At 41.4% G+C, this 24,323-nt stretch overlaps 1 protein-coding gene across 6 annotated transcripts in view; it reads left to right on the top strand.

The window, feature by feature from the left end:
- The window catches only part of TMEM131 (transmembrane protein 131), a 241,469-nt gene that overhangs the window by 198,858 nt on the left and 18,288 nt on the right, over positions 1 to 24,323 (top strand). For all 6 annotated transcript variants that reach the window (XM_024242528.3, XM_063713349.1, XM_024242527.3 and 3 more), the window contains 7 exons: positions 1,468 to 1,619; positions 2,003 to 2,145; positions 2,585 to 2,771; positions 3,890 to 4,075; positions 5,447 to 5,605; positions 6,013 to 6,611; positions 22,925 to 23,100. In XM_024242528.3, coding sequence (XP_024098296.2) covers positions 1,468 to 1,619; positions 2,003 to 2,145; positions 2,585 to 2,771; positions 3,890 to 4,075; positions 5,447 to 5,605; positions 6,013 to 6,611; positions 22,925 to 23,100 — 1,602 coding nt within the window. The remainder of the gene's footprint in view (positions 1 to 1,467; positions 1,620 to 2,002; positions 2,146 to 2,584; positions 2,772 to 3,889; positions 4,076 to 5,446; positions 5,606 to 6,012; positions 6,612 to 22,924; positions 23,101 to 24,323) is intronic.

Genomic DNA, 24,323 nt, shown 5'->3' with positions numbered 1-24,323 from the left:
CACAACATCCTAAAGTTTTCCCCAAACCATGAGAGTTTAAATTAGCTAGTGCTTGCTGGGAATATATGTATAGTACATCATTGTGTCCATCAGTTACTCAGCGTAGTTTATTTAAAAGGGAACTTACTCACCAACCATCTTGAAGCAGTTGGAATATTCTTCTGTCTTAGTGGACTTTGACAGAAAGGAAAAAAAAATAGCAGTTAACACTTGAACAACACAGGCTTCGACTGTGCTGATTCACGCATACATTTTTTTCAATCAAGCGCAGATGGAAAATACAGTTTTCAGGGTGCAAAACTGCATATATGGAGAGCCCTACTTTTTGTATAGGCACATTCCACAGTGGCCAACTGCAACTTGAAAATCGCAGATTTGGTTATGCCAGGGATCCTGGAACCAATCTCTGGCATGTACAGAGACAACCGTATTTACGTCAGAAGCAAGAATTAAAAGTAATGTGCTTCATAAAGTCTGTTGACTATAAGTTAATGTTTGTGGAATCATGCTGAAGCAGGTAGCTAGACCTGTATGTGTGAAACACACACCGATCTATGCCAGGGGGAGTAGAAAACAATACAAAATTCACCCTCCTTCCATGTTAGCGGAAGCCATAAAGAACGGGTGGATGATTATAGCCAAGCATTGACAACCCTTCCCTCAAAAAAGTTTACATTTAATGTTGCTTAAAAACCAGAACAGTATATCCTTATATGTGACTTGTGACTGTTTTTGTGAATAAAAAAGCAAATGTTTTTCAACCTTAACTATAACTGGCTGTCAAAAAGTCATATTTTGAATATTAAACTAAGCTATGCTTTAAACTTTAAATCATTGGGTGTTTATGAAACAGTAATTGTGTGTAACCTTCAAAATAAGATTCAAGGAGAAATTTATAGGAATTGGAAATCTTTTTACATTTAAACGTACGGTGCAGCCAGAAGACCCTTAACCTGGTCTTCTTCAGAGGGGAGGAGTGGCGTGGCAGTGGCAGGAGGCCTGAGGTGTTGGCCTTGGTCCCCTTTAGAGGGGAGCAGTGGCGGGAAGCATCAGGAGGCCTGGGGGTGCTGGCATTGGTTCCACAAGTGTTTGCTTTGTGCTAATGTGTCTGTCTAGCTGATCATCTTAGGTTTGTGTCCTTTTCTGTGTGTGTAATATTTCAAATTTTTAGGTTAAAAACAAAAAAGATATGTATCCAAAAACAAATGCCTTGTGCAAACATTGAGGACTTTGTTTGGTGACCTGGGGAACAAAGCCCCTTTTTGGACTTAATGTAGAATATGAATCTCATCGTTGGTTACTCTGCACTGCTTTCCAGCTAACCCATATCTAAACACGACAGATAAGATTGTTTACGCATTTGATCAGTTTGAGAAACTATACTGGGCTCTAGATGGGATGTAAAGGAAGAAACATTCTTCCAGAGAATATATTCATGACTCCTCTTTGTTTACCCAATGATTCAAGGCTCATCCACTGCAGAGTTCAACAGGATTTATGGAGGGCCTCTCTCGACATTTAATTTTAAACCTAATTTTAAAACCTGGAGAAAAGAAATCTGTCAAAGTAAAGTTTACTCCAGTTCACAACAGAACTGTTTCTTCACTTATCATAGTCAGGTAGGTTCTGTGATATAGGTGTGGGTTCATTTTTACTACTTACTTAGAAGTCCTCACTTGTTTTAAAATGAATTTGCGTGTCTAACTTATGAAATAGTTTGAATTCACTTTGTCCAAAACATGCACACACACTCCATGCCTGATGAAACATACCTTTGTTATCAAATGCATAGTTCAAAAACATGAATAGTGTCTTACTGTAATGTGTGTCTCTTAAAAATAAAAACTTGCTCTTCTCTGTATTTTTGAACTCTTAAAGTATAAATTCTCACCATTAAATTTAATTTCTATGTGGTGCTCTGTAAAATAACAGTAGAAATTGCAAATCAAAAGATTGTGCAGATTTAATGAGAGAAAAATCTGTAATTCTCATTCTTGCATAGAAATAACCTGACTGTGATGGATGCTGTGATGGTCCAAGGACAAGGAACAACTGAGAACTTGAGGGTGGCAGGCAAGCTTCCAGGTCCAGGAAGCTCCTTACGCTTTAAAATCACGGAAGCCTTGTTAAAAGATTGTACAGATAGTAAGTCTTCCTAACAGTTCCAAGAACACTAATTTCAGCATTTGCTTTCAACAGTAAATAATTTCAAAAATAACATTATTTCTGTATGTGCACACGTGTATATTAGTTATGAATGCTTAAGAGCTTAAGGAGATTCCATGTTGTGTTTAGAGTTGTTTGATTTGGATCTTAAAAGATTTAAAGTGTTTGCACTCATTGCATACCTTAGCTGATTTACTCTCAGTATGAAACATAAAGTATAGTAAACTTTTGCCATTTAAAATGATGTATCAAAGTAGATTATCTCATGATGAAATCTGAGGAACAGCTGATCTCTCTGACGTGCAGGGATGGTTTATAACCTGTGACATATAGTAATTCATGAATAATGTATTTATCGTTTGGACTGGGAGCACATGATGGCAAGATTTAGTCTTATTCCTGATTTTTTATCCTTTAGGTTTAAAACTAAGAGAACCAAATTTCACATTGAAAAGAACATTTAAGGTAGAGAATACAGGACAACTTCAAATTCACATAGAAACCATTGAAATCAGTGGATACTCATGTGAAGGATATGGCTTTAAAGTTGTTAATTGTCAAGAGTTTGCTCTAAGTGCCAATGCTTCTAGAGATATAATCATATTGTAAGTATTTTATTTTAAGGTATAATGAATCACTAACTTTCTATAGAGTTGCTCAAACTCTGTGCAAAGATATGTTTTCATATTTACCAAAAGTCTATCCACAAATGCATTCATTTGATTTTTTTTTTTCACTTAATCTTTGACTAAGGTATTTCTTCGTATCTTAGTTTTCAAAGTTGTAAATTTTTTTTTCACTTAATCTTTGGTTAAGGCATTTCTTCATATCTCAGTTTTCAAAAGTTACAAAATTTTCTCTATCTCCGAAGTGGATCAGATAATCTTAGAAATCAATTTCAAAATTATTTCCATGGTTATGTTAAAGCAAAAGATGTTGATATAAATTCACAGTCCCTTAGCAACAGAGATTTGTTTCATACATGTACAGTTTTTTCACGTTTTGCAGTATAAGGATATGTAATATTTTGGTCAGAAGACAGTTTTAATGCCTATCTCAGTAATAGCTGCAGCATATTTTAACAATTAATTGATAACTTGTTCTGTTATAAAGTTTATGCAATAAAATGCAACTTCTGTCCCTTAATTGAATATTTAATTTTGTGATCTTTAATGGATATTTACTTAGTAAGTAGCTACATTATTGCATATAAGGCATAATGTTTGACACCTAAAGATGCAATGAGGAATAAGACACCTTTCCTCAAGGTACATACAATTAGCAAAAAATAAAAATAAAATAATTGCAGCAGTAATCCATACTGCAGGAGATGATGGAAAAATCACTAGGCCCCAGCCAGTTGGTTTGTTTTTTTAAAAAAGACATTATTGGGATTGTAGCCTGGGAAAAGAGCGTGGATTTAGATAAAGAAGAAAGAAGGAGGGAAGGACATGAAGCTCAGGACCATTTTCTGAATTATTAATTATGGGAAACTGATTATTGTTATTTTTTAGTGTAATTTCTCTAATTATTCACAGAATACAGTTGTTCCTATTATTGACCATGGGACAATACTTTTTTCATCTTAAAATACGGAAGTTGAATAAAAGTATCAAACACAAATTCTGTATTATATTTCAAAGGCTAATAAGACCAGTATTATATGCAGACTGCTTGTGAGATATTTTTAAAACTTAGCCTTACTACCGTCATTCTGTTTTAGGTTTACTCCTGATTTTACAGCTTCTAGAGTTATTCGGGAACTGAAGTTTATAACAACCAGTGGCTCTGAGTTTGTGTTTATATTGAATGCATCCCTTCCTTACCATATGTTAGCAACCTGTGCAGAAGCCCTACCCAGACCCAACTGGGAACTGGCTCTGTATATCATCATCTCAGGAATAATGAGGTACTGTGTCTTGTTTCAAGGTTCACATTCATTCAACATTTAACACTGTTGATCGAGTGCCCACCGTGTGCCAGCCACTGTTCTGAGTGCTAGGATATGCCAGCAAACAAGACAGAACTCTGCCTTTATCAATCTCACAGACTGGTGGGAACAGTTAAAACTGAGCCTTTCTTGGGTGGCATATATAATAAACAGTGTTCTTTACCTCTGAAATTTGTTATACAAATTAAGTACATTTTAACGTCTTTTTAAAATGCTCAGATAAAGTTACTTGACTTGGGCATATATATAATATACTTAACACAATAGTACCTAGGCCACTTGAAACTGTTAGAAATATTTTTTAAATTCTCAGTGTCTTCATCTGTTCTCAGTATATTACTTTGTGTTTCAAGAGTCAGATAAATTCATCTCTAGTTTACATATTTATGTCACACATCCTTTAGAGGAAACGGGTTGGAGAGTTGAAACTAAAATTCTTCTTAGTAAAAGAAAAATCAAATTCCAGGCATTTCTTCTAATACACATAATTATTGCCTCCATATAAAACCTCCATGTGAGATGGCATTCTATAAAAATTGATGAGCAGGCCAGGCACGGTGGCTCACACCTGTATTCCCAGCACTTTGGGAGGCCGAGGTGGGCAGATCACCTGAGATCAGGAATTCAAGACCAGCCTGGCCAACATGGTGAAACCCCGTCTCTACTAAAAATACAAAAAATTAGCCGGATGTGGTGATGCATCCCTATAATCCCAGCTACTGGGGAGGCTGAGGTTGCAGTGAGCTGAGATCGCCCCATTGCACTCCAGCCTGGGCAATAAGAGTGAAACTTTGTCTCAGGAAAAAGAAAGAAAGAAAGAAAAAAACTGATGTGCAAACTTTTATCCATAAAACTGTGGGGTTTTTTGTTTGTTTGTTTGTTTGTTTTTTGAGACAGGGTCTCGCTTTGTTGCCCAGGCTGGAGTGCAGTGGCGCGATCTCGGCTCACTGCAAGCTCCGCCTCGCGGGTTCACGCCATTCTCCTGCCTCAGCCTCCCGAGTAGCTGGGACTACAGGCGCCCGCCACAACGGCCGGCTAATTTTTTGTATTTTTAGTAGAGACGGGGTTTCACCATGTTAGCCAGGATGGTCTCGATCTCCTGACCTCATGATCCACCCGCCTTGGCCTCCCAAAGTGCTGGGATTACAGGCGTGAGCTACCACGCCCGGCCAAAACTGTGGGTTTTGTCTGTTAAAAGTTGTCACAGACAACTTGGTTTTCTATTACATCATGCTGTACTTTACCAAGAAACTCTGCCTTTAACATCGAATTTTGTTGCTTGTTCACTAACAAATGAATCCTGGTTTTCCAATTTTTTTACCCCTGCAGTGCACTGTTTCTTTTGGTCATTGGAACAGCCTATTTGGAAGCTCAAGGAATATGGGAGCCATTTCGAAGGCGGCTATCCTTTGAGGCCTCGAACCCGCCCTTCGATGTGGGAAGGCCATTTGATCTCAGGAGAATCGTTGGTATTTCATCTGAAGGAAAGTATGTTCACATGCTGGCAATAAATTCCCTAGTGTACATAGATTTGGCTGATAAAATTACAAGAAAAAATAAGTTTCTTTTCATCTTTGCTCAGGAGAAAAAAATATTAATTCTGATTACTTAATAACACCCTGTATGGAACTCTGAGTGACTTAGAGCTCATACTGGATACTGTGTTTTTATTATATTGGTAAAGGTTAAAATACTTTTAGTTAGATCACTGACGGTAAATTATAAATGTTCAGATAGAACAGATCTTAGAGAGTTGTAGAAATTTCCCTATTTCTTGCTATTTTTTCCCTAGTGTAGTTTATATTTATGGTGGCTGTACTGATGAAGTAAGGTTTTTTTTAATATTAGATTTTGTAGGTTGCTATTTACTGATCTGCAGTTGGTCCCTTTTTCAGCTTGAACACACTCAGCTGTGACCCCGGTCACAGTAGGGGGTTCTGTGGAGCAGGCGGTTCATCATCCCGACCCAGTGCCGGGAGTCATAAGCAGTGTGGCCCATCGGTCCACCCACACAGCAGTCACAGCAATAGAAACTCAGCTGACGTGGAAAACGTCAGAGCCAAAAACAGTTCAAGTACCTCTAGTAGGACTTCTGCTCAAGCAGCTTCTTCACAGTCTGCTAACAAAACAAGCCCCCTTGTCTTAGATTCGAACACAGTGACTCAAGGTCATACAGCAGGCAGAAAGTCCAAAGGGGCAAAGCAGAGCCAGCACGGCAGCCAGCACCATGCCCACAGCCCGCTGGAGCAGCACCCTCAGCCTCCTCCGCCACCGCCAGTGCCTCAGCCCCAGGAGTCGCAGCCTGAAAGGCTGTCTCCCGCCCCCCTCGCACACCCTTCCCACCCAGAACGTGCCAGCAGCACGAGGCACAGTTCCGAGGACTCGGACATCAGCAGTCTCATAGAAGCCATGGACAAAGACTTCGACCACCATGACTCCCCAGCCCTAGAAGTGTTTACAGAGCAGCCTCCATCGCCATTGCCAAAAAGCAAAGGTAATCATCTCCTCCCACTCCCGGAGATCCGTGATGTGTGAGGGAAAAGCCAGTGCGTGCTTAAGGAGCTATTAAGATTATAGTTGTGGTAAACAACTAATTTAGTAGGTTCCTCTGGCTCAGATTTATCTCCAGTGTTGGACTTCAACTTTTCCATCAAAATGCAATTCGAGGTATCTGTCATAAAAGATATATTTGTATTTCTTAGATTGTTTACCAAAATCAGAACTTCTGTGGACGTCTGTTTTCAGCCGCCTGAGATTGTGTTATTGTGATCGATTTAGCTTTTTTGTTGTTGTTAAAATAATTTTGAGCGCAGGAGTAAAGTGGAGATCATCTGCCTTTTAACTCCAAATTAGGATTTCTTTACTTTAGAGCAGGGGTTGGCAGACTACAGTTAGCAGGCCAAATCACCACCGGGTTTTATAAATAAAGTTTTATTGGAATAGAACCATGCTCATTTGTTGGTGTATCCTCAGCTTTCATGCTTTTATGGCAGAGTTAAGTAATTGTGACCAAAACAATATGGCCCACAAAGTTGAAAATATTTGCTATCTGGCCCTTTGCAAAAAAAGCCAACCCTGCTTTAGAGTTCTGCTTACTGTATTAATTACCTGTTTCTGAGTAACAGATGACCCCAAAACCCAGGAGCTTAAAAGAACATATACTCTTATCTCACAGTTTCTGTGGTCAGGGACATAAGTACAGCTTAGCGGGGTCCTGTGGCCCTCACAGGACTGCAGTCAAAGTGTTGGCCAAGGCTGATGTCATCTTAAGGTTCAGCTGAAGGTGGACCTGCCTCCACGTTCACACAGGCAGTTGGTGGCGGGATTCAGTTCTTCACGGACTGTTGGACGGAGGGCCCAAGCTCCTCCTTGCTGGCTGTGGCCAGAGGTCTGTCATGGTTCCTCTCCACGGGCAGATCACAGCTTGGCAGTTGGCTCCCCCAGAACGAGCAAACAAGAGGGCAAGGAGGAAGCAGGACGGAAGTCACTGTTTCTTATTATCTAATCTGGGAAGTGGCATCCCATCAATGTTGTTGTATTCTGCTCATTCGAAGTGTGGTCCAGCCCACACTCCAGGAGAGAGAACCGCACAAGGGCATAAATACCAAGAGGTAGGCACCACTGGGAGCTTGGAAGTCTGCACCACACACAAATAGGTAGACCAATTTGTAAGCTCCAGAATCAAAAGGTAAAAACCAGTAAATAGCCTCTAGTTGTATTGCAGTTTCATCCCTTCACAGCCTGAGCTTTTTTGCATCTTCCTTTCTCTCTTGTGGCCGCCATGCTAATATACATTATTCCAAGCCTGTATCAGTCCCTTCCAGAATGGTTTACCAAGGAGTTTTTGGCTTCAATTTATACAGAAAACAGGGATCTTGGCAGCCCTAAGAGGCCAGAAGAAACTTGACATCCCAGAGTTGAGGAGTTTTAGATAATTTTTTAGTCCCAGTAATACGAAAACTAGCTCTATTGAGTTCTCTTGGAATTACACGCATTCGGATTTGTAAAACAGTAAGATGTCTTGAATATGATTGGTTAACCTCTTCTACAGAAATCCTTTTTGGCTAACCCATTATTAACTGAGCTTACATATTTTAGGGTAATTTTTAGAATAATCTTAAGTGAATACTTAGAAGTTCTTTTTTAATTAGATCAAGTTACATAGCATTTTTTCCCACATTTAGGGCATGAATAAAATAAATCTGTATTATCCTTATCACAAAGAAAGAGTTGGGCAGTCAAATTGACTACCTCATTCCTGTGTCTAACACAGTCTTCCAACATCAGCGTGATGGGTCCAATTCTATTTTCAGGGTCACTCATTGAGAACCTAAATTTTAAAATGAAATGCTTTTTAATTTTCACAGTGGTCCTAGAGTCAACCTACTAAAAGATACTCAGTGAGGGAGCATGGATGCCACATTATTGGTGACTCTTGAGCCTGTGAGGAGACAGTGGTTAGAAGCTTTGCAGGCGCGGCTTCTCTACTCACTATCCTTCCCACTGATGCTGTTTGGGAAAAAGGAAGGAGCCTGTATCTATATATTTTTTTCTTCTTCAGTGTTTTTATTGAAGTATAGCATGCATATAGAAAGACAGTCTTTAAAATGAACTTTAAAAGGTGGGCATTGATCTTGGGGTTGCAAACTAGTAGTATGTTATGAAACTATAGGCTTCCAGCTGGGCAGAACCTTTATAATCTTTCAAAAGCTTACCCCCACACCCCTGCAAATAGCAGATTTATATTAAATAGGAACATTCTCTTTTTAGAGGCAATATGTTCTTTTTTTTCTCCCCCTGGTATCTCATACTAAAATTATTTCTTATAATGAGCTTATGTAGTTTCTGGTTTTTGGAAGCTGCTCAGAATGACCTCTTCGAGTGAATGTGTTTATCTCCCTGGATCTTGCCTTCTGCGGTTGGATGGCTTGCAAGCCACACAGCCATGTTATGCCATCTCTGCAGTCACTGCTTCCGGTGGAAGATGATGCCCAGAAATGCCGCCTGTTCATGGTTGGCCTGAGCAGGGACTCTTGTTGCTGAATAATCATTAGATTCTGTACTTCTTTGGTTTCTCCCACCTGTAACACTTAAACTCCATGGACTGGACAGCAGCCACTGCAGGATTGAGGGCTAAAACCCAAGAAAGCCGTGAGCCTGGCACAGTTGGGTCTCAGTGTCTGTATTAACCAGAGAAATGATGGCATCTTTGGCCATTCTTGTTTCTGGCTTTGGCTTTATCAAGGGTAGGGAGAGGCAGAGAGGTGCGGCATCCTGAGGCCACGCTCTGCCATTAGGCAGGTGCAGATTATATCTTGACTCCGCTCCCTTACTAACTGTGTGACTTGGGAGAAAATGACTCCCCTGAGCCTCCACTTGTTATTTTTAAAGTGAAGAGAACAGTTACTCCCCACATCATAGGATATCACTACTGCCATGGTTATTATTGGGGCAGGAAGTAGCACATGCCATCTGTAGCCTGCTGAGTTGAAGGTGGCTGTGGAGCATCCCAGCAGAAGCATCTGTTTGGAACTTGGTCTCAAGGGTAAGAATTGGGACAAGCAGAGAATCCTGAGGGCAAGGCCAAACAAGAAGGCAGCCAGCAGATAGCATGACAGACAGCATGACAGAAAGCAGTGGAAGGTGTGGTTAGCACATCCCAGCAGGCAGGGCCAGGCGAAGCAGAGGCTGAAGAGTGCTCGCAGAGCCTGGACTTGAGGACATTACTTGTGACCTTGGAAAGAACAGTTTGTGTGAAGCGCCATCATCTCTGACTGAGACCAAGTCACTGTGGCTTAGAGTGACTTTCACATCAGACTGTTAGTAGTGGCCACTAACTAGTGAGTGTTTTGGGAGCTTTTACTCTTTAATGTGTATTTTCCCTATTTAATTTTTAACAAGAAAAAAGTGTGCATGTATTGTATGGTAGGTTTTTTAAAAAAAATATGTATAGAGTTACAACCAAGAAGGCAGTATTTTTTATGAAAAATGAATAATACATGGAAACGTGGTGCTTGAAAATATCTCTGGGCCAAGGTCAGAAAGCCCATAGATCTGAGACAGTGGTGCTGATCCGCACTTGCCAAGGTTTCAGACGTGAGCACAATATCTCGTGCACCCTGGTGATGGCACTGCTTGCTACGGTTTTCCAGTAAGGCAACGCTGGGCAGAAGAGGAGCAATGCCCAGTCTGTGTGATTCTGACTCCTACACTGTGCTACCTCCTCAAAGAAAAAGAGGGAGGGGGAAGAAAATGAGGAGATAATTGGTGAAACCATGTGTCCAGATGGTGGAGTGGGTGGAGACCCAGTTTGGTAGATGATAAAAGGACGGACACTCCGCAGGTGTGCAGATGCGCGTGAGTTGGTAGAGATGGAGAGGCAGGATACGGGTTTTCACTTGAACTTGAGGAGTCAACTTGAGGCAGCATGTGGGTTTAGGGAAGTTTTTACTTGAACTAAGTCATCCTCTGAGACTTCTGGGGGAAGTGGTAGGGTAGAAACACAAAATAGACAAAGTTTGGAATAGTCAGATTCCACATCGCTGAGAATGTCGTAGGCCCGGGGAGTCAGCAGGGGCAGGAAACTTGGATTTGTACGCTGGCCCCTTCAGCAACGTTGGAGGGCCACTGAGGCACTGCCTCAGGTTTGTGTCACTTTCTCACTTGTACCCTGCAGCCCAGTGGTGAAGAATGAAAACTGGGTAGTTCGTGGAGTAGGACAGTGCTGGAGTTCTGTGGGGCAGGGACAGCAAAAAGACAGTGAGTGAGGAAGTCACAGGAGTGCTGGCAGGAGAGCGGTGGGGTGCTGTGCTGGCAGTGTGGAATTAGCAACTTGGGAAGGACCTTTAGCCAGAAGGAACCTCACAGATAGAGAACATGGATGAGTCAAGGGATGGGAAATCCAACAGATTGAATTTCAAGGATGGTGGGAGCAAGGAATGTTAGGAGACTAAGGTTTAAAAAGGAGGTGTGAGTGTAAGGTTTCAGAGGAAAAGCAGTTCTGGGCAATACCAGGTTCGTAGGTGCAGCCTTGGAAATGGGATGTCAGAGTGAGCTAAAGGTGAGGTCCACAGTCCTTATGCAACACTCTGGGTGCCTCGTGTGTTTGAGAATTCAGAATTTTGGAAAGGTATGCAGTGCATGCACCACACGATGCAGAAGACTGTAAAAGTAGGTGAACATCAGATCAGCCACCACAAATATATAGTCATATTAAGTTTTGTTTCTAAATGAGTTGGGGGAAAAAAACCTTTGAGAGTTTTTTGGATTTCAGATAAGAGATTGTCCACCTGTATAAGGCCTGGGGCCCAGACAAGGGGAGGTCCAGGAAAAGAGGAAGTCCGTAAATGTGATGCCAGCACCCCTGAAGCCTGGGGAGATTCTTTCTGGAGGTCACAGTTGGTGATTCTCTGGAGGTTGTCCAGAGATATCCCTCTCAGGTGCTGTCACTGATATGACAGGGCCTGACGTGGGACCACACATGTTCAGAGAACCCATTTGCTAGTGATTGAAACTTCCCTGAAGTAGTTCTTTTGGGTGGCAATTAAATGAAATGATTTAAAGTGGGAGAGAGGCAACTAACTAGCTCAGACTAGCAATTCATTCAGAGCAACTAGCTCAGACAAATTCATTACACAGCATGTAGTGAAGATAAAGATGAAGTAAATGTCTAGGACATGCTTTTTACATAGATAATTCATACTTTGCCTACATTTAAAACAGATTAGAGGTAGTTTAAATTATCATAGCACATATAAAACAATGAATAAAAGTCAGAAATGGTTTTTGGTGTTTCATCTGTTTTTTAATTATGGTACTATCAGCAGAAACCTCGAATAAAGTTAGCTGTTACCATTAAGTGTTAAATTGAACTGCAAATTTTCTGGCAGTTATGGTTGAGGAAAAATGTCATATAGTTCTCCTGAAGGAAAAGGGGGCATAGGAGTTCATCTGAAAAAAACAGAGTTTGCTGGCATTAAATTCCTGCCTGAATCTGAGGACATCGAATAGTAGAACGGATATCGTGTCTCTGTTACAGAGACTATGGCAATGTTCTTCACATAGATCCTTTCTATCGGCCCCCCGTCAAACCCAGCATCTTCACATTGAATGAGAGCTCCTCACCTACACCGTGCCTCTCAGATGAACACTCAGCCTCCCCCACATGCACAGCATTTATGGTGACCATGGTAAGTATAGCTAGTGGGTGTTTCTCTACGCTAAATATTTAGCAGCCTAAATGTTCTTCCACACGCTGAGGTTAGCCCCAAGGTACCCCACAGTCAGAGACAAATGTTTTTGTCAATAAAGAGTTTTGGTTTTTGGTTTTTGGGAGTTTTGTTAAGACAGAGTCTCACTCTGCCACCCAGGCTGGAGTGCAGTGGTGTGATCTCAGCCCAGTGCAGCCTCCCAGACTTAAGGAATTCTTCCACCTCAGCCTCCCAAGTAGCTGAAACTGTAGGTATGCACCACCATGCCTAATTTTTTTATTTTTATTTTTTTTGGAGAGATAGGGTCTCCCTATGTTGCTCATGCTGGGCTCAAGCAATTCCCCTGCCTCAGCCTCCCAAAGTGCTGGAATTACAAGTGTGAGCCACATTGTATCTGGCCACTTACTTGTTTTTTAGCTTTTTATTTTGAGATGCTTGTAGATTCACGTGCAAATAATAAATTCAGAGATCTCTTATACCTTTTACCCAGTTTCCCCCGATGGTAACACATTGCAAAACCACTGTACACTATTACACCCAGGATAGTGATGCTGATACAGCCAAGACACACAACATTTCCAAGCCCACAGGAATCCTCATGGGCCCTTTTCTAGCCACACTCACTTCCCTCCTTCTTCAGCCTACCCCTTAGTCTGGCAACTATGATTCCATTTATGTAACATTCTTGAAATGACAAAAGTGTAGAAATGGAGGAGATTAATACTTGCCAGACTAAGGAGAACTTTTCCCCAAAAGGAATGTACCGTTTTGGTTTTTCTGAGTCAGTTTAATTCTCTGGAGATTCACCAGTTTGTTCCTTTTTATTGCTGAATAGTAGTCCATCGTATGGATGTACTGTAGGTTTTTTAGTCATTTGCTCATTGAAGAACATTTGGATTATGTCTAATTTAGGGCTATTATGTATAAAGATGCTACAAATATTTGTGTACAAGTTTTTGTATGAACACAGAACTTCATTTCTCTGGGATATGTGCCCAGGAGTGAATTTGTTGGGTCTTATGATAGTTGCATATTTCATTTTTTTTAAGAAACTGCAAAAACGTTTTCTCTGATGACTGTGCTGTATTACATTCCCACCAGCAATGTAGGAGTGATCCAGGTTCTCCACATCCTCAGCAGCATCTTCATTTTTTCTGTTGAATCCATTCTGATAAGTGTGTAGTGATACCTCTTTGTGGTTTTTATTTGCAGTTATTTTCAAATGGATAATGATGTTGAATATATTTTCATGTGCTTATTTGCCATCTGTATGTTTTCCTTGGTAAAATACCTTCTTCATGTCTTTTGCCCATTGTTTTGATTGGATTGTTTGGGTTTTTCTACTATTGATTTTGAGCGTCATTTACACATTCTAAATACTAGTACTTTGTCAGATATGTGGTTTGCAAATAATTTTTACTTGCCTGTAGTGTGTCTTTTTATCCTTTTATAGTCCGTGATTCATTTTGAGTTCATTTTGTATGAAGTGTGAAACTTAGTTTGGAGTTCACTTTGACTTAAAGTGGGGGGAAGATTTTAATTTTTAACTCGCTTTCCTAATAGTTACAGGGCTGTTCAACATCATCTGTTTCATATTCAGTGAGTTGTGGTAGTAGTGTTTTTCAATCAAGTAGTGTTTTTCAATGGTCCATCATTTCGTCTAAGTTACCACATTTATGTGAATAGAGTTGTTCATAGTATTCACTTACCATCATTTTGATGTCTGTAGGGTCTATAGGAATATTCTGTTTCATTTCTGATATTGGTAATTTGTGTCTTTTTTAGTTATTTTTGTTCGTTTTTTGGGGTTTTTGGTCAGTCTTGCTAGGTTTGTCAGTTTTACTGATCTAATCAAAGAACAGCTTTGTGTTTCATTGATTTTTTCTCCGTTGCTTTTCTGTTTCAATCACAGTGCCTTCTGTTCTTATCTTTGTTATTATCTTTGTCCTGCTTACTTTAGATTTATTTTTCTACTCTTTTTTCAGTTACATAAAGTGGAAGCTTTAATTGTTAATACAGGACTTTTCCCCCACGTTTTATGTATGCTTTTAGTGCTATAAATTTCCTCCTCACCCCTGCTTTATTGATGTCCCACAGATTTTGATATATGGAACTTTCAGTTTCATTCCATTCCATTTTTTTTCTTTTGAGACTTTCTGTGACCCATGAATAATTTAGAAGTGTGTTGCTTAGTTTCCAGTCTTCCAAGATTGGAGATTTTTCCTATCTGTCTGTTATTGCTTTCTACTTTGAATCCACTATAGTTGGAGATTGATTTGACTTCTTTTGATTTCACTTCTTTTAAATGTGTTAAATGATTTCACTTCTTTTAAATTTGTTGAGGTTTGTTTTATGGCCCAGGATATGGTCTATCTTGGCTTATGACCCATGGGCACTTGAAAAGAATGTATATTCTCCTGTTTTGTGTGGACTAGTTTATAAATGTCCATTAGAGTCTGTTGGTTGATAATGGTGTTCTTTCCTTTCTGATTTTTCTGTCTAAGTTATACTGTTGAGGGAAGGTTGTTGACATCTCCAAATGTAATTGTGGATTTCTCTTTTAGATGTTTCTGCTTTACATAGTTTGCAGTGCTTTTGTTTGATGCATTTACATTTAAGATTGCTGTAACTTCTTGGTGGATTGACTGTTTTATCATTATATAATGTCCTTCTTTGTTTCTAGTAATTTTCTTTCCTCTCAAGTTCATCTAGTATTAATATAGCCATTCCTGCTTTCCTTTAATTAATGTTCCCATGATTTTTTTTCCATCCTTTTACTTCAACCTGCCTATATCATTGTATTTGAAGTACATTTCTTATAGACAGCATATAATTGGGTCATGATTTTTCATCCAGTCTGCCAATCTCTGTCTTTTTAATTATATAAGTAGACTGTCTACTTTTAATGTGCTTATTGATATGTTAGGACTTAAATCTACCATTTTATTTTTATTTTGTTTTCTCTATTTTCTTTTTCCTGCCTTTTTGTGGGTTACTTGTATATTTTTTAGAATTCTGTTTTATCTGTAGCATTTTTTAGTTTATCTCTTTTTTAGTGGTTGCTCTAGGTGTACATTATATGTACATAACTTCTCATGGTCCTGGGGTCATCATTTTACCATTGCAAGTGAACTATAGAAACCTTATCTCCGTTTATGTTTCTTTGCTTTCCCCCAGTTGTCTTAAATATTTCCTCTATGTACATTTAGAACCAAATCAGATAGTGTTTGAATTTTTGCATCAGTCATCAAACATAATTTAGAAAACTTAAGATATGAAGGAAATCTTGTTTTATTTATATTTTTTTCCTAATCCTCCAAGGTTCCTTCTTTTATCATTTCCTTTCTGTTTTGGTAACTTCCTTCAGCCATTTTTTTAGGGTGGGCCTGTTGGATATGAATTCTCTGAGTTTTGTTTCATCTGAGAATGTCTGAATATTCCTGAAGGATATTTTCATTTTGAGTATAGGATTCTGGAATGACACTTGTTTTCTTTGAGTACTTGAAAAATGCTTCCTTTTAGCCTCCATGGTTTCTAATGAGAAAGCTGTCATTTTAATTGTATTTTCCTTATAGGTAATGTGTCATTTTCTCTGGCTGATTTCAAGGTTTTTTTGTCTTTAGTTTGCACAAGTTTGATTATAATGCATCTTGATGCGGATTCATTTCTGTTTACCCTTTTTGAGGTTTGCTCTTTTTTTTTTTTTAAGTCTATATAGGTTTAGTCTCACCAAATTTCGGAAGTTTTTACCCATTGTTTCTTTAGGTGCTTCTTCAGCCCTTCCTTTTTCTCCTTTCCTTCTGAGACTTTGATAACACAAATGTTAGATCTTTTGTTATAATTACACGGGTCCCTGAAGCTCTGTTCTTTTTTTTAGTCCATTTTCTCTCATAATTTCTAATTGTCTGTATTTGTTTACTGATAATTTCCTGTCTCCTCTGTTCTGCTATTGAGCCCATGCAGTGAGCTTTTTATTCCAGTTACTATATTTTTCAGTTCTGAAACTTCCATTTTGTTCTTCTTTAGCTTCTGTTTCTTTGCTGAGGCTGTTTTTTCAGTTGTTTCAAGCATGTTCATAATTGCTCATTGAACAAGCGTTTTTATGATGGCTTTGTCAGATAATTTCAACATCTCTCTCATCTTGGTGTTGGCATCTGTTTATTGTTTTGTTTGTGTTTTCATTTGATTTGAGAAATTTCTGATTCTTGGTATGAAGAGTGGCTGTAGATTGAAACCTGGACCATTTGGGTATTAATGTTCTGAGACTGGATCTTACCTAAACCTTCTGTTTTAGCTGGCTTTCTCTGACTGCTCTAGCAGAGGAAGAGGAAGGGGTTGTACCACCTTTTTATTGCCAGGTGGAGTTAGAAGTGTTGGTTTCCTGCTGTCCTCTGTTGACTCACAAGGGCAGGGAGGCTCCTCATTACTGCTGAGTAGGGCTGGGAGTTCTGGTTCCCATGTTGTCTTTGCTGACCCCACTGGGCAGTGGTAGAAGTCCTGACTGTCCACTAGGCCTCCTGTGTCACCACCTCAGTGGCAAAGGGAGGAGAGAGTTGGCTCCTTAGTGCCTCGCCAGGAAGGGGCGTTCATTACTGTCTGGAATGAAAGGCTCAGATCCCTGCTTAGCCCTCCCTGATAGCACCATCGCCAGCATGCTGGGATGTCTGGTTACAGCCTTGCAAGGGTGGAAGTCTTGGCTCCCACTTTGGCCTTTGTTGGCATGGGTGGATATGGCACCCCAGTTCTTACTGTGATGTTGGCCTGGAGCCTTTGTCTTGCTGGACTGCCCCTTTCCTGCACCTTTGGCAAGAGAGAGCTGGCTTTTGTCGAGGCTTTGTTTATCTGTGCACATTGGTGTTTCTGAGTGAATGTGTGTGGCAAAAAGAATACCCAGGAACCTTACTATCATGCCTTTCCTCAGACCCCAGTCTCCCTCCAGTCTGTCACCTTCTCTGCCTTTCAGAGTCATCTTTGCTTTTTGTATACTGCCTAGAGTTTTTAGTTATGCTTGGCAGGAAGAATAAGGAAAAGATCTACTCCATCTTCCCAAAAGTGTAAGTCTCCAGGTGTTTGTTTGTTTGTTTGTTTGTTTGTTTAAGTGAGATTTATGTTTCCCAATTAGGGAAAATCTTGGGCTCCACTAAATGTAGAGACTGAAATGGGATTAGAAAGTCATTTGTAGAAATTTGCACTGTAAAGCCACAGATTGGTACTAATCTCACAAAAACCAAACTCATTGGTCATAACCACTAATCCTAGAAGAGCATTACAGTCTACTTATTGATAGGATAAATTACTTATAAAGGATTGAGATGGGATAAGCATTTGGACTTGGGTTAGTGAGTCTCAGAGCAGGTCACAGCGTTGGTATATTTCACTGTTGAGAAGGCTAAACACTGACTTGTGCAGCCTGACAGATGCTGCTGAGCACTGGCCACGTGCTGGGCGCTGTGCAGGGCACTGGGGCTGGAGAGATCAGTAAGGCCTTATCCCTGCCCTTAGGTGCTTAGACTGTATGATGAATAGAGCCAAGGTGGTCCATGCCGGGAGCCTGGAAAGGGGCGATCTCAGGGAGAATGTCACAGAAGAGCTTCATGTCCAGAGACAGACCCGAATGATTGCATGACCTCAGTAGGTGAGGAGTCTGTGTCGAGATCGTGGGAGCAGGCAAGCAGGGTGACCAGCCTCAGGGATGCTTCATCCGGGCAGTGGTGTGAACCCAACGAACCTGGCTGCTCTACTAAGATTCCTTCTCTGCCACCAGGTTCACCTTGGGCATATTTCTCACTTGGTCACTTCAAAGGAAACACACTTCTCAGTTTTTCTAAAGTGCTTCTCCATTCAGCTTGTACCACCTTTATTTAGATGGGTTAATTTTTATTACTGATTATGCACCAGTTAAGTTGTGGTTCCCGTAAAGCTGGGAGACATCCTGCCTTCACCACTGTTCATTGAGTTCATTAATTCGTCTTTGAGAGGACAGTCTCCCTCTGAATTCTGTTTTTTTAATTGGCAAATAATAATTATATATGTTATACAATGATTGCCCCTGATAGGTCAAGGGTGGAGCATGTGGAAGAGTTAGGGATAGGCTGGAGCAGACACTGGTAAGGTAGGTGAATCCAAATTTGAACTTTATCCTGTAGAAAATGAGGGACAGGATAATATTTCTAAGCTTTAAAAATGTTTCAAAAGGAAGTCAGGGCTATTGACAGTGTAGAAAATGGAGTGGGGTGGGAGAGTGGAGCAGGAAGAGATGCTCATCGGGGAGACAAGGCCATTATGGGTGGCCAGGCAACACTTGAGGGAGCCCTGGGCTCAGGGAGTGGCAGTGGAGGTGCATGAGAAAGGCATTTGAGGTTTTAGAAGTAGAATCCATTCCTACCGATTGATTGATGGTAAAATTGCATTGTTTAGATCATTTCTTCCAGGTGACTCAGAATTCCCCCAATTCTGTTCTGAATGACAGCACCTATCCACCAGAGATTCCCAAGGGACAGAGAAATAGGAAATGAGGCCCTGCATTTTCTCCAGCAATTCCCTCAACACAGGTCTCTGATAAACCTGGATAGAATTTATACCTGAAAGCCAGGGTATTCTTTTGTTTTTGTTTTTTATTTTTTTGTTTTTTGTTTTGTTTTGTTTTTGTTTTTTTGGAGAAAAGGTCTCACTCTGTAACCCAGGATGGAGTGCAGTGGTGCAATCATAACTCACTATAACCTCAAACTCCTGGGCTCAAGAGAGCCTCCTGCCTCAGCCTTCTGAGTAGCTAGAACTACAGGTGTGTGCCACCACACCCGGCTAGTTTTATTTTAAAATTTTTTGTAGAGGTGAAGTCTCACTATGTTACCCAGGCTGGTCTGGAACACCTGGCCTCAAGTGATCCTCCTGCTTTGGCTTCCCAAACCTTTGGGGGTTACAGGCCACTGCTGCGCCCAGCCCTGGGATTGCTAAATTGACCATACATTATTACTGTCACCTGGAGGTCTTGTTAAATAGATTGCTGTGCCTACCCGCAGAGTTCTGGTTCTGTAGGTCTGGAATGGGGCCATAGAGTTTGCATTTCTAACAAGGTCCCAGGTGATGTGGACTCAGGGGCAACGGGGGACACTTTGAGAACTACTGACCTAACAAAAGATTTGGAAGAGTCTCTCTTTTCCCTGAAGCCCAGTCTTTCTACTGGAACCCAGCCCTGAGGAAGAAACAAGACCCTTAGGAACACGCTTGCCCTGAGAGTCAGCTTACTGCTTCAGCCCACCCAGGGGCAAGTGGGAGGCAGAGGCCACTCCCTGTGCACAGCCTGCAGGGACAGAGACTGCCTGCAGCTAGACATCGGCCATCCAGTCTTATCAGTCAGGTTAGGGAAGGCACATTGTCTCCCCTCCCACTAACATTTGAACTTTTGGGAATCCAAACAGCAGAAGAAATCATACATGGCCCTGAAGTAGCTCCTAGCCTGGGTGGTTGGATTGATGTTGATACCATGGACCAGTGGTTCTCAGCCTAGGTGCACAGTAGAATCCCTAGGTTCTATCCAGAACTGTTGAGTCAGAATCTCTCTGAGGGGTGGGGCCTAGACCCTGAGGGGTCGGGCCCAGACTGCAGTATTTTCTTTTTAACATTCCATGTGTTATTCTGAAGTGTGTCTGGTTAAGAAACATAATCACAAACTTGAGAATCCACACGATGTTTTTAGGATAGTTAACTCAGTTTTGGACATTTGGGATTTGGATTGTTGATGTTAATGAAATTGAGCCCTAGGGAGAATGTAAAGGAAAAAGAGAAAAAGCTCCAAGGGCGGATCTCTAGGGAATACCAGCAAAGATAGAGCCAGCAAAGAAGTTGTCAGAAGAAGGGGTTCATGGTGGGGCCTGGCAGGGGCTACATCCTACAGTGTCCAGTGGAACGGGAACGTCATGTACAATGAGGAATGGTAGGCATCATGGGCTTCAACAGGTTAGAGATTCTTGTCAACCTTTTCAAAATCACTTTTGTTAAGGTGCTAGGGACAGAAGTCGAAGGGCTGCATATTGAGTTCATAAGGTGATGATTTTAAGGTAAAAAGGGTAAATTACTCTTCCATGCAATAATTTTTTTTTTTTTTTGAGATGAAGTCTTGCTCTTTCACCCAGGCTGGAGTGCAGTGGCACGATCTCGGCCCACTGCAACCTCCACCTCCTGAGTTCAAGCGATTCTCCTGCCTCAGCCTCCTGAGTAACTGGGATTACAGGCACATGCCACCATGCCCAGCTAATTTTTATATTTTTAGTAGAGATGAGGTTTCATCATATTGGCCAGGCTGGCCTCAAACTCCTGACCTCAAATGATCTGCCCTCCTTGGCCTCCCAAAGTGCTGGGATTACAGGCGTGAGCCGAATTAATCTTTTGTTACTGAAGTTTTCAACTTAACTATTGTTCTGTCAGGTATTTTTTGTCTATTCATAGCTTCACTTTTTGAGTTTAGTTTTTGAAAATTCATTTCCAGCCATTTCGTATTTATTTTGGAAGTTTCAGGTTATTGTAAATATAGATTATTTATACAGATTTACTGCCCCTCACCCAATGAACCTAAGCATGATGAAATTGTATAATTGCAGGTGAGAAGTTTATTGTATGGGGAACTGATCTTGATTGTATGGGAAATTTTGAAATATTCTCAGCCTGGGCTGTTGAACTCTCAGAATGTAAGAAATCCCAGAGCTCATGGAGCAAAAGCAGGACACTCCCCTTCCTGTCTACCATGGTGGGGAGAAGCTCTGGCTCTTCGATGTAGGTCAGGGGCCTGTTTTTTGTTGGTTGGTTTGGTTTTTTGAGGCAGGGTCTTGCTCTGTTGTCCAAGCTGGGGCACAGTGGCACAATTGTAATTAAACAAACTAGTCAGTCCTATGCTTGAAACGAGATGCCCCTTCAATTTTTGAGACTTACTATCCAAGTGACGGTTTCAGATCTAACACTTCTTGGAATCAGTGTGCAATAAATGATGAAATGACATTCCTGGAAATCACTAAGTGATTTACTTACTCTTTTTCTAGCTCAGGCTCAGCAAACTTTTTCTGTAAACGGCCAGGTAGTAAATGTTTGAGGCTTTATGGGCCACACACTATTTCTGTTGCCTCTTCTTATTTGTGTCTTTTTTTCGACCACTTAAAAATGTAAAAATCATTCTTAGCTCACAAGCTGTAAAAAACAGACTGCAGGCGAGATTTGTCCCATGGGCCATAGTTTGCCAACCCATTTTAAACACTGAGGTTTGAGTCTCCCATTAATGGTGGCATTCTCTGGGATAACGCATAAAATATTGGAGTTTTAATTAAGTTGTATTGAGTCACCATTATCAAAAAGATGTATTAGAAATTATGACCCGTACAGACTGGGTTAAAATGTGGCTTGTGTGTCTTCTGCAACTTGCACCTGCCTGCCCGCCCAGGTGATTTTGCAGGCACAGTCTGAGGTGCTAGAACCTGGGGCTTTCTCTGCCTCTGTCTAGTCCTGCTGGATTATAAGCTCCATGAGGGCAGGGGTTATGTTGTTTGCTACTATGTTTCCAGCACACAGAACACTGCTGGGAAATATGTTCGGGGCTGGTTCTCGTTTGTCTTGATAGCATCCAGATTTTTCAAAGTAATTGGCTTTCTGTATGTCCATTTTACTCTCTGTCCCTGTATATACAACATTACATAGCACTCATGCGCCAGTTACCATTCCCGGGGATCATGTGATTCCTCAGTACAGCCCTGTATGGTCTTGTCTCTCCCGTACAGATGAGAGGCCATGGTCAGGCAGCTGCTTTGTAGAAAGCTGCCAGGGTTTGAACCCAGCCATTATGGCTACACTGCTGGGACTCTTAGCGCCCCTAAAGGGAAGCACTTGGGCGGCTCGTTGTTTATGTCACCATCAGGCTTCCATCTCCCAGCAGATGTCAGAGGATCTCTGGTTTTCACTTCTGTAACTTTTCAAAGCTCCATCACCCTTTGGAGAATATAAGAACATTCTGAGACAGACATACAGATTTGTCAAAACTGCCGAGTTTGTCCAAACTCACTGAACTGTACCCTTAAAATGGGTGTGTTCTATTATATGTAAGTTGTATCTCAGTAAAGTTGATTTTTAAAATTGTTCTCATCACAAAGTCAAATGAATTTGGAAAGCTTTAATTAGAGAAGAAAAAAAAAACCTTTTTTAATCAGAAGAGTCCAGCCTCTTCCAGCAAAAGTTGTAATTGCTTTGTTTTCCAAGCTAGCAATTTAAAAATCAGGAGTTCTGGCCAGGCACGGTGGCTCACGCCTGTAATCCCAGCACTTTGGGAGGCCTGAGGCGGGCAGATCACGAGGTCAGGAGATAGAGACCATCCTGGCTAACACAATGAAACCCCGTCTCTACTAAAAAATACAAAAAATTAGCCGGGCGTGGTGGCGGGCGCCTATAGTCCCAGCTACTCAGGAGGCTGAGTCAGGAGAATGGTGTGAACCCGGGAGGCAGAGCTTGCAGTGAGCCAAGATCTCGCCACTGCACTCCAGCCTGGGCGACAGAGCAAGACTCCATCTCAAAAAACAAACAAAAAAATCAAGAGTTCTTGTACTTTAATTTTTATCCTCAGGGAAAGGAAAACCTCTTCAGCGCAAGGTGAAACCACCTAAGAAGCAAGAGGAAAAGGAAAAGAAGGGAAAGGGAAAGCCGCAGGAAGATGAGCTGAAGGACTCTTTGGCTGATGATGACAGCTCCTCCACCACCACAGAGACCTCCAACCCCGACACAGAACCGCTCCTCAAGGAGGTACGGGCTGATCTCACAAAACAAAACACGAGGGAGAAAGAGAGGTCTCCTGCAGCTCACAAGACCTTCCATCTCATAGATTCTGGTTTTAGTACAAAAGTAATGTTTAAATCTAGGATGAGCACCTACTGAGGAATGGTTCATGTGCTGGGCGTGCCTCCAGAGTCATTCCTCTGCAGACAACAGTCACAGCTGTGGGGATGAATGGCTCCATGTCCTCCAGGGAAGAACAGTTGGAAGCGTGTTAATAAAGTAAGATGGTTAGAAACTGGAAACACAGCTTGAAAGCTAGGGACTATCTGGAATAGTAACTGTTCTACCTCATGAAACTTCTTTCAGATTTTAAGGATCAAAAGAATGAGAAGGAACTCTACCATTTTAATTAGGTTGTGTTTTTCCTGTCATGTTGCTCCTAGCACCTGCTGGAAGCAGGGTTTTGGTGGCCGCTTACTCCCAAGCAGTAGAGTGGTGACCGCCCTGGAGGGAGTGTGGCCCTGGGAAAGACCCCAGGCTTTAGTGGCCCCCAGGGACGAGGAGCCCAGCCCAGGACACATCAGCACGCCAAGAAGCTGCCTCGCCCGTTGGAGGCCTCAGCTCCCAGGGCTGTTATGACAGCAGGAAGAGCAGTTGCAAAGTGTCGGGTCCAGTGGGCCTTAGTGACGGGGTCAGATTACTGCTGAGAGTAGTATGGGGTGTGCAAGAAAGGGTAATAATTCCACTCTGGAGCTTTTATTTTTAGATAAATAGATTTCAAATCTAAACTGATCCTAATATAGCCTTTAATGTTGTAGAACAGACTTTCTTTTTTAGTTTTAGTCTAGTGACCAAGGAATCACTTCTTACAGATTTCCAGTAGTGTCATTCACATGCATTAATGTTTAAAATGAAATTTATATGTAACTTACTTTCAAGTCAGCCACCTTTCCCTTTGCATTTCCTCACCGTTACCGTGGTCCTCTGTCTACCCCTAGCCCAACTCCTAAATAGTTCTGGAGCTCTGTAGTTTATAGCACTTTAACAAATTACTTCAGAGAAACAGAAAGCCCTGTGCTAAACTTTGAGTAAAATCCCAGCAGTTTAAACCCTGTGCATCAGCGTTCGGAAGGCATTTTCAGCACAGGCTTTCTGCACGACTTTCTCCCGCTTCCCTTCCCACCTGCCGGCCTCTTCCTGCTCACACCCCTGTGGCCCCTTCTCCAGCGGCCCCCAGCGGCCAGTGTTCT

This window comes from Pongo abelii, chromosome 12 (assembly GCF_028885655.2).
Source record: "Pongo abelii isolate AG06213 chromosome 12, NHGRI_mPonAbe1-v2.0_pri, whole genome shotgun sequence".
In the NCBI taxonomy this organism is placed as follows: domain Eukaryota; kingdom Metazoa; phylum Chordata; class Mammalia; order Primates; family Hominidae; genus Pongo; species Pongo abelii.
Note: the sequence above shows the minus strand (reverse complement) of the source record. Positions and strands in the feature narration are given on the sequence as shown.